Here is a 10,921-nt window from a genome sequence, read left to right on the forward strand (position 1 = left end):
TGCCATCTCCACAGGATGACGTGTAATTATGACTCCCAACACTTTATCATGTTACAAAACGTGGAGCTCAGGATGGTTTTTGCACTGCACATGTGTACTGTCCCATACTCATGCTAGATGTTTTTTGCATTGTATTTTGTGCAGTTACATTTGTGTCAGGTAACCCAGACCAGTGCTGGTAAGGCACCCAAATATATTTGGTATTGGCCCACTTTAAAAGGGTGCTGGTGTGCACATTATAATTACATGTGTTATGCAAGCAAAGGGTGTTAATACTGTACCATACACATAATAGGCCTAGTATGGCTACAGCACAGGACATGTGCAATGGAAATTATCGACAACTATTCCGCCTGCAGACTTAAGCTACTGCCACTCTGCGTCTTATATGGAGGAAATGGTGAGAATTTTTTCCCCACATTAGCTCGCCAAAGAAGCTGAATCTGTAATTGTCAGTAAATCCTAAATGACTTCACACTGGTTTTTGAGCAGCTCGGTGTTGTGGATGTATTTGTAATATTTCTTTTGTTTCGTGTTGCAGGGTCTTGCTGGACAGAGCGCACACAGACCTGGACAGCGTCTTTCAGAGCCTGGACTCGGACCCGGAGCCCGAACCACTCGCTTCACCACCTCCAAGCTCTCCGCTCCGCAACTCCAACGCCAGTACCTCAGAAACCAATACCTCGGACCCAACCAGCTCCTCCCACCTTCCCTCCTCTTCATCACCCTTGTCGTCGTCGTCGTCACCGGCATCTATGGACCTCAGTCAGATTCTTTTGAACATTAAATCTTGCCGCTGGAGGCACTTCAGACCACGGACGCTATCCCATCACCCCTTGGGTGGAGGAGATTTGTCCCGCAGAGGATTTAGGGGATTTAGCCGGACTGCGTCGGGACTAGCCCGGACCCTGCCTGGAGGAGCCAGCTCCCAGAACCGTACCGGCCCTGCACCTGCCCCTGTAAATGGTGAGTCGGTGGTCTCCTCCACCATGCTGCATGATGTTCCCATTTCCATTTTAGGGTGTGATCACACCTACAGTTTATGTTTGGTCCGAATCACAGTGCATAAGTTTACTTTGCTGCTGTTTTGTATTTAGTTTGTTAAAGGCTCAAATTGTCCAATTACAAGTGAACCAGGGCTTGTAAACAACAGTTACTTGAACTCACAAGTAGTTTGTTAACTGGGAGTTTTGGTAATCTGTCATCCCGCAAGGTTACAGATTTTGGCAGCAGGAGTAATTTTAGCAAAGCATAATGGAAGTCTGCACTCTTGGCTGTAATTTACCATCTCAGGTGTTCATACTGTTTAACTGCGGTTCATTTTGTTATGCCAGGCTTTCCAAGCATGCGTAACTGCTATCAGATGTCGACATCCATCTCCTTACACCCATAAAATCTTGCGTTTTGGGGTCGTTGCCTGTAGTTGGTTTGGACTCTCACTCCTAATGAATCGCACTGGAGTTCACTTGGAAGAGAACCGAGACCCGCAGTCTTGGTGCAGTTACTTGCTGGGAACTTTTAGTTACGGGATGGTCTTTAACCTCTAGGTCTCCTTGCATGACAGGCTTAAAAAGTTCTCCACATAGTTTCTTCGGAGCTGAGCCCGATGACAGGCGGTCTGGCGGAGAAGTCTTCTTGCTTTGACCCTGTCAGAGCTTCCTCTCTCTCAGAATTCAGCTTTTTAGCTCTTGGTGTGAATAGCGAATTGGAGAATTGGTTTTATAGAGTGTGCGGTGTGTACGGGGAGGGGTGTAATTGGAAAATTTCTCCATGCATGAAATTATGTGAGGTGCCATTGTTTCATTGATTTTGCGCATGTGTATATGCCTGCGCCTGTTCGATGGAGGTGAGAAAGAATTTGACTTAAAAGCCAGCTCAGTGTTGTTTAGTCGGCCTGCTGCTGCTGTGTAACACATTTCGATGAGGTGTTTCAAAGGTAGATTGCTCTGCTTCTGACTGGGCCCCCATGCCGCTGGTAAATCAAATGAACCCTCTGCATTCAGACCCACTTTCCTTATTAGAATACATTAATTCCTGCACTCCCGGCTTGGGGGAGTCAATTAGAAATGGTCCTGTATAAATAGATTCATGAGAGGTGCAGAATTGAGTTGGGGTCGGTGGCCACAGAGGGGGAACTTGCTGAATATTAATACAGCGCTGGACTGGGTCAGAAAAAAGTACAATGTAGAATGTCAAAAAACATGACATGGCCTCTGAATCTGTTGAGAACTTCCTAATCAGTAGATAACTTGGACAAGTTCAGGATGGGACGAGAGCCGATTTTAGTTGTGGTTTCAGTGGTCTGTGTTGGAAGTGGTCTCAAGTTTCCTACGCAGGTCTGGAAAGTCCGGAAATGTATTTGGTCGAGATGTCACATCTTGAAAAGTTTTGGGATTCGTTAAATTATTATGGAAGATGATGGTAAGAAAGCGTTCTTCAGCCTCGATAGACACAACGGTGCATTTTACGCTTTTGTAGACCCAGTGTCTTTTCACATTCTGGTAACTGTCGTGAAGAATTTTCTTCAGATATGGAGCAATATGGCTTAGTGGACATTGCTGAGCAAACGTCAGCCCACATTAAACGCTGACCAAAATCTTCACATCCAGTCACACAATCAAGGCTTTGAGGAAGTATCCAATTTTGAAATAAAAGAGTGTTTCTGTGTGTGCGCTTTGGTTGCTAGATAATCTGTGGAATATGGAAAAATGGACTTGTATGCCTTTTTAATCTTTGTGATCGATGCCTTTATCTTGGGAAATAATGGATATTTGCAACCTCAAGGCTTCTTCCAATAATTAATAAAGTGAAACGGGGGGAAAAACATGATGATTTGGTGTTAAAAGTATGCCTGCAACAGGGGATCAGGAGTGCTTTGTTTTTGTGGTTTGTGGGCAGAAAAAGTTGAGAATCATTGATTTAAGCTAATGCTGGGCCTAATTATGGATTTCATGCTCCTTTCTTCTCCTGGGTAGAAATAACATAGTTCTCATGTTCTCATTGGAGACTCCTGTCACACATCTAGCTTTCGGCTAGTCCTCATTAATGTCAGTTAAAGTGCCTTTTTTTCTCCCAAATATGTGAAAAATTGAAAACTGACACATTCATTTTTGTCACATCAGTTTGGGACACAAATGGCAGACTGCAGTAGATTTCAATTTTGGCAAGTGATCTGGAGAACTACTGGCTAGTACCCAAACTGATTGTTGACCGTTCTGGACTGTATTATTTTGATAACTAGTTAAATTATGATGTAGAGTGTGTATTGGCCGTTTGACTTAACTGTCATCCACCATGTCAAACATGACAAAGCATTTTCCTCCAGCATCATGTAATATGAGTGCTGCCTTCTGTAAGTGTTTTGGTCACATAGTGCATGTTATATGATCTGACTGTGAATCCCAAGGTAGACCTAACAGCCTCAACACATGGGCAGCAGTGAACAGGACTGCACCGTTATTGGCATTTCATTTAGCGAGCCTCGTATCTTTTCAGTCACTAGTCTCTCACTCTATTACAAGCTAATGAGGCTAGCAACATTAGCTGTTATACTCCCATGGGATTATCGCTAGTTTTGTGACACAATTACAACATACAGCTAATTAGAAAAGGGTTACTTGCTCAGCATATTGTGTAGGTGTTCAATCTGTTGCACTAAGACACAGTGCAACTCGGAGCACAGACTGTCTAACACCATGCGCTGCATCACAATGAATTATGGGCATTGTAATTCACAAACATGCTTCAGTGCTTGACAGCATGAAAGCTTCGGGGGTTTTTTTGTTGTTGTTTGTAAAACGGCAGGTTTGAACAACAGCTTTGTGCATAACGGCACCAAAAATGAATCTAAAACGTCAATTCAGTGAGCTTCCGAAATATTAACATTATATGGGAAACACTTCTATGAATCTTTTGCATTATTATCCAAATTTGATGTCATCAGTCTAGTCATGACTCAAGATTGGATGACCTTTCCCTCAGGGTGCACTGATAGAGGTTTTCGCTGGGCAGGTAGAGGCACTGAGCCTTTTGAGGACTTACAGATATCATGTTCAGATGTGTAGGTCTACATTTCTTAATATTGACAAATTTGGCCACAACACTGTATTTCTCTTCACTTGAGGCACATATGATCAGCGATGGTATAGGCAGGTTACACTAATAAAGCATTAATGCAGCACAAGCTGCGTAGTTGAAATAATGAATAGAATAACTGCAATGCGTTAGAATGAGAATATATAGTTAACTAACAATGTTTTTCCCCCTTGAATTTTATTTAATAAGGGAACACATGCTTTTTCAGTAACACCTGCTTAAATTTCATACTGTTGCACACATTCTCATGTGGGAGCGGCTCAATACAACCTCAGCCTGTTACTGATGACCGCTGAACGACTCTATTGGAGCATTCTGCCTCGCTCAAAGCTAATGTGACAGCAGTTGCAGACTAAAATAGGGGACAATTGCTCATTCAACATCCCCGCCCAGTCCTTCTTGCCAGTCTGGGACATTCAAACCCGTGACCTTTCAGTCACAAGCCCACTTAAGGCTGCCACTGCCCTCATTGTGAAGCTGTAGGGGCAAACAGCTTCACAATCAGTAAGGCATTGCTTTTGTGAACACACACAAAACAAAGGTCAGGTCATTGACCCACAAGTGTCCTGGGGGGCATGTGGATTAGGAGGACTCCTACTTCTTGTATAAGCTATTCTAAATAAATTCTTAATTTAAAAGTTTAATGTATTCCAGGGTTTCTCTTACCGTTGAAAAGGTCTGGTAGGTCACCCTTCTCTAAAAAGTTGGCAACCCTAAAAGAGTTAGATTTTTCTGGGTTTCAGTGGAGAGTTTTGGTCTCCCATGATGGTCTAAATGCTGTTTTAGAGGCTAACAAGAATAAAATTTTGGGGAAAAAACAACAAATCCTTGTCAATTTGGCATGAAATTGGTCAAATTTAAAGATACTGAATATAGGCTATGGGCAGCTTAAATACAAAAACATTGGTATTGGCCATCAAAAGCCCAAATAGATCCACCCCTGTTTGTTATATCTGTTGTCAGGCACTTTCGTTCTGGGCAAGAGCCTCAGCTGAATTACCTAAAATGTAAATGTCCTACCAAGTGCACAACACAGCAAACAAAGTCCCAGTCCCAGTCCTGGTTCTGACCAGTGTGTGTGTGTGTCCTGTCCCTTGCTGTCCTCAGTGTTCACGGCGGAGCAGTACCAGCAGCACCAGGAGCAGCTGGCCCTCATGCAGAAACAGCAGCTGGAGCAGATCCAGCAGCAGCTACAGACCAACCACTCGGCATCCACAACCAACGCACAGGTCAGTTGGGATGGATTCAGACCAGTCAGAATAAAGGAGTTCCCATTGTCATTTTTATGATCATCAGATATTTCTCTAGTCGAGAACTACCTTTAATTTAAATGGATAAACAAATGAATAAAATGTTTATTAAGAGTAATACATTCAACTGTTACTTTTAAGATGGAGTATGGCCAACTGTGGCATCCTGTTCTCCTCTCACTATCACACTTTGGTTTTGTTTTTAAGCAGCTCATTGGCTGACAAACAACTTGCTCTAGGAAATGTATATGTTTTTAACAAATAATTTTGATTGACAATCTATCTGGTGGCTTTGTATCTTAGTTCACACTTTAAAAGTTTCAGGGAAGCGGCTGTGTGTGGGTAGAGGGTCCTGCTCCCGTTGAGCTATTTTGGCCGTTTCTTGCAGTCTATGCGTTTTTTCATTTTGTGTATGCCTCCATCTCTTTACATATGTACAGTTCTGAATGCAGAGAGGCAAATGGAAGCAGTATTAAACTTTAACGGCCCAATATGGAAATCGTTTACAGTTGAAGGTCGGTTCGCCCATCCTTAAGAAATGGGACACATCCTCATTCCCACGAGCGGCATTAACCGCCACTGCCTCCACTCCTGTTTGGCGTCAAAACCGCTGAGCTCAGTAGTTTCAGATACTCGAGCGGTGACCTCAGCACTTTAGCTCAGTCCCACTTTATTTTTGTCTGTTTTTCATCCAGAGTCTGGCGTCCAAGACGTTGGACCAGGCCAGCGCCCAGTTTGCTGCTTCGGCCCTCGTCACCACGGACCAGCTGCTGGCCTTCAAGTCCAAGGAAGAGCTGGTGCTGGCCAGTGGAGTCAACGGGGTCCTGGCGGGTACAGGTGAGTTTCCTGACTGGCACTTTAAGTTATTTTACCAATGAAATCACTGGACCAGGACCAGCTGTGGCCATGCACCCCAGAAATTGAAGCTGATTTCGTTTTGGATTCATTCTACCCTTATTTTCACTGGGGAAATGCAGATCTACTAGTATCTGTCAATTTTCATATGATATTGCCTGCATAGACTAGGAAGAGAGAGACAAATCAAGTACATAATTTGTAGATCTTTCAGTTGGGGAATTACTCGTACAGAAACATACTGTTTTTCTTTCCCAGTGCACACATCACTACATATTTGAAGTAATTGTAGACCCACTGTCAATTTGCATATTGTTCAGTCCCAATACACAAAGGACTGCACTTTGTACATTGTTGTAGATCCACTGTTGTAATACCTATTTCTGTGAAGAATAATCTTGATGTGTAATGTCCTATAATATCAAACACTAATCTTGAAATCTAGTCAAGAAAAATTAGGTTTGCAGTCCTTCCAGTTTGCTAGTCTTCTTTTGCATTTCTGAGCCGTTTGCTCCCTTCCACAGCTGTGTTCAAGGGCTTGCACCTCTCCAGCTCCACCTCGGCCCTTCACCAGACCAACCAGTCTACACCCACTACCACGGGCCCGACCTTCCTCCAGCCCTCCTCCAACTCCACCACCCCTTCACCCGCCTCCACCAACGCCGCCCCCACCTCGCTCTCCTCCACCCCCAACGCCCACGCAGCAGCAGCGCTGGGGCTCTTGGGATGCAGCGCTGCCAACGCCGCCCCCGCCACCACTCAGGTCCTGATCGGGAACAACATCCGTCTGAGCGTGCCGTCGGCCGCTAGCCTGGCCGGACGCCACATCCCCCGGACCCTCGGCAACGTGCCGCCCTCTGCCTTAAAGCTGGCCGCCACCACCAACCTTCAGATGCCCAAGGTCTCTGGAGCATCATCCATGGACATGGGCTCAAGGTGAGGCTCCGCTCCACTGGTGCAGCAGTAACCGTTGCAGGCAGGTTTTTGAAATCGGTTCTTGGTTAATTATAACTAGAAGTCAACAGTTGTCTGTGCCTGGAAGTGCAATATAAGTCTGCATTTAACCCATTTCACACATGCGGCCTTTTCCAAATATGTTACCGATTTCTAACGTTAAAGGGTCACATGTAAATTGATGCCAAAAGGCCACTTGTGCTAATTTGTAAGACTTGTTAACGTTTCTGTATTGCCATAAGCAAGAAAAAAGCCTTTGCAATAACAGATAAGATACGCATAGTGGCATTTAACATGACACGGCAAAAGTCTTAAATTTGGACGGATGAGATGAAACTTGAATGATGCCCATGGGGAAACTAGGTGGATAAATAACTAGTGCCAGTGAAGTCCCCTGCTACCAGAAATTATGCAGTTGAGAGTCCCACAAACTGGGGAATCCACTGGGGTCAGCCTGTAATCAGAGCGTAGTGCATGGGGGATAAATCTGCAAATTACAAGCCTGAGTTTTATGTTTTGAAAATAACTGCTCACAACAAAACGGAATAAGCCGGTTCAGTTTTAACACTGCCAAGAAATGCTACATATTCCATGTGTGAAAGGTGGATTTGGGTGTTTTACATCAACTTGTCATTAACCGATTCCATACCATATATTTGTCTTTCATACCAACACACTTTCTACACCGAATTCACTTGCTTTCCTTTCAAGCTGTAGACAGTTTTCTTCCGCAGGTCTGGAAAGCACGGGAAAGTTTAGAAAGCAATTTTGTCTATTGCGTGACAACAAAAAAAGAAATCATGATAAAGTTGAGGAAAAGTGTAAAATCATGACTCGGCACATTACTCGGCCCTGAGAGACTGACTGGTGCCAAGCCTTATCCTGTAGTCAAAATGTGTAGAAACCTTCTGTGCGCGCAATATGAATCCTCTGAACCAGCAGTGTGTAATATTCCCTCTCCTCTCCTCTGTCCCACAGGGATAATCACGACCAAGACAAGCCGGCTCTGAACAGTATAGCAGACAACACAGTGGCCATGGAGGTGACGTAGTAGCGGTGCGTTCAAGAGTCCGCTCTTTTAGGTGCTGTGCATCGTAGCATCGGGAATGCAAAAGGGACAGCAGGACTCTGACGCAGACGGACAGAACGGCGAGTCTCCACAGCGACTGTGGCGGCTCGGTTGCAATTCTCATCTCTCATGCTTTTTAAACGTTTTTTTTTTTTGTTACTGTTTAAAGTAAAGATTGACATCTGTAAATTATGAATATGGCAAAATTGGTATCTGTACAGTAACTACATATTTGTAATATCCCCCTTGTATATATGTTACTTGAATACAGAACTGTCCATTTGTGATGTTTTGCACTTGGGAGTCAGACTTAAAAGAAAGGAAAAAAAATAAGCCGAGTAACTTGTGGAGAGTGTGAGAGATGTGTGAGTTGTATAGAGAAGAGTTTTATCACATCATGTGCATGGTGCGGAGCCTGCTGTTTTTATCTATTTATTGTGCTGTGTTTACAGTTTTTCTTTTTCTTTTTGTTTTCGGTTTGTTTTGTTTTTTATTTGTACACTGTACCTTTGTTGGTTCCTGTGCTGTAGTAAATGTTAGGTAGCTACGGACTCCTGGGTATTTTTGTATATTGTGAACACAAAGCAGGTTCCCCCCCTTTTTTGGGTCCCTGTGCTTCTCTCTGTGGATCATGTGGAAATCAATGGTGACATACATACAGACTCGGAGGCCAGGAGAGCCGGGGAGTAGGAGGATGAAGAGGAGGAGGAGGTGGTGTTGGCGGGTGGCTGTGGTGCTCTAGAGGAGGGGTACACCTCTCTTCCTGGGATCTTCCATTTCCATTGTCCCAACACAAGTAACAAAACAGGGATGAAGTCTCTTCCCAGAAGCCTCCGCTGCTTCTGATTCAAAGCACTATTTTTTTGTGATGTTTTTGTTTTTGTTCATGGTTTTGATAAATATCAATGCTGCTTTTGTATTTTTAATTTTTTTTGTTTTTAGGGGTTGTCCTTCATTTTCATGCAACAGGAGTCCCCCTTTCTTTATTTTTTTTTAACCCCACACACTTTTTTGTAAAACAAAAATTGAGTTATTTTTGTATTTTCTCCTGTTCTTGTGGTAAACTTGATTGTAAGCTTCTCGTTTATTGAAAGACTTCATTCTTTTGTTACTTGTTCATGCATAGGTGATAAGGGAGGTGAATGGCAGTAATTGCTGTACGTGTTTCATCATTCCAGTTTTTGACAACAAAAAATGCTAACAAGGGTAGGGGGGCATGGAGGACTGCTGTTTTCTCCCCTCTCTCCCCACTTTTTCTTTTCATTTTCTTTTTTTCTTTGAAAAAAGAATCTCCAGACGGCTGCAAGGCCAAAAACCACAAGTATTGGGTGCCTTCCTTTGGGGAATTATATGTACTCTCTTCTGTGAAGAGTTAGGCACAAAGACAGCATTACTTAGTAGTGCTTCTCGTCTTTGTCAGAATCTGAATGCCCAGTCCAATGGCAGGATATATCCTTGAGGTTTACTTGTCCCACCTGGAGGCTGAAAAGACTAAAAAAAACAAACAAACAAAAAAAAAAAAACAAGAAGAAAATGTGACAGAACTCTCACTAAAATATGACAATAAAGCCCAGGGCATTAAATGTGAATTGTTTCGACTTTATTTTATATATATGTGTGTGTGTGTGTGTGTCTGTGTCCCTCACAAGAATATATAAAGATTAGGAAGAATCTCCAACATGACATTTTTATTCTATCTGTGATTAGGATTAGAATTTGGAGTTTAGTATGTGTGAGAATGATCTTGGACAGCGTACAATTAACCCCAAATATTCAAGAAATCACAGATTAATCATGTTAATCATATTCATAATGCCTCAAATATCTGTGTTTGAGCCACACAAAGAATTTAGAGATCCTGAAAGCTGAATCTCCAAACCCCCCCCGTCTTGTTTTTGGAAGTTTTTCATGCGAGTTTCCGCTCACATGAGGAGACTGGGGTTGGATGAGGTAATACTTCACACTGTACTGAAAGTGGAGGTCACAGTGGTGGGTTTGTGTGCCTGCAGGGGGGGGGCTGTGTGGTGGAATCAATTAGGAGCAGTTTGCCGCAGACACTTCACAGGCTGTTCAACATCAGTCATTACATCAGTCTTACATGAGCTCGAAAACAACACACACACACACACACACACACACACACACACACACACACACACACACACACTGAGCTTCCAGGGACACATTCCCCCATGGCAATTCAGCTGTCTGGAAAGCGCTGGCTGTCTTGTCAGTGGCAAAAATTACTCCCAAGCTTTTTCATTCAACCCTGCTAGAACCAAGCCAGCATGTTCAACCAAAGATTGTTTACGTTGTGGAAGATGAATCACCCAATAGTAAGGCAACTGGCCCACCTTCCGATCTGCATAAGTGGGTGTTACTGGAAACTGGCTACTGGTAGCCTTTCCATCTGACATCTGATAGCCAGCAGTTACTCATGCTTGGAAGGCATAACGTACAAAAAAATAACTGTGATGGGCATATTCAGCTATTTCTTCATGAGCTCTCAACTGGTATGAACACCATAGAAGGTAAATTATGACAGAGCGCAGACAAATCCATCATGCTTAGGTAAAGTTACAGGGACTGGAATTGGATTTTGTTTTAAAATCTCCAAAATCTCTTTAACAGGATGACTGGTCACCTAAACTCTGTCCAATAAACAAGCTGCTTGTGAGTCTGTGTGACTTCTGTTTAC

General features: G+C 43.4%; 1 protein-coding gene across 3 annotated transcripts in view; it reads left to right on the top strand.

The window, feature by feature from the left end:
* LOC139654243 (enhancer of polycomb homolog 1-like) overlaps nucleotides 1-9,804 on the top strand; it is a 32,153-nt gene extending 22,349 nt beyond the window's left edge. For 2 of the 3 annotated variants that reach the window (XM_071531324.1, XM_071531323.1), the window contains 5 exons: nucleotides 542-966; nucleotides 5,203-5,324; nucleotides 6,041-6,182; nucleotides 6,725-7,136; nucleotides 8,133-9,804. In XM_071531324.1, coding sequence (XP_071387425.1) covers nucleotides 542-966; nucleotides 5,203-5,324; nucleotides 6,041-6,182; nucleotides 6,725-7,136; nucleotides 8,133-8,205 — 1,174 coding nt within the window. In that variant the 3' untranslated portion in view covers nucleotides 8,206-9,804. Of the gene's footprint in view, nucleotides 1-541; nucleotides 967-5,200; nucleotides 5,325-6,040; nucleotides 6,183-6,724; nucleotides 7,137-8,132 lie in introns of all 3 variants that reach the window. The other variant, XM_071531325.1, reaches the window with a different exon arrangement.
* Nucleotides 9,805-10,921: the final 1,117 nt, after the last annotated feature.

This window comes from Centroberyx affinis, unplaced genomic scaffold (assembly GCF_046629955.1).
Source record: "Centroberyx affinis isolate AG114_WGS23_722 - 3 ecotype Tasmania unplaced genomic scaffold, CSIRO-AGI_Caff_v1 ptg002065l_1, whole genome shotgun sequence".
In the NCBI taxonomy this organism is placed as follows: domain Eukaryota; kingdom Metazoa; phylum Chordata; class Actinopteri; order Beryciformes; family Berycidae; genus Centroberyx; species Centroberyx affinis.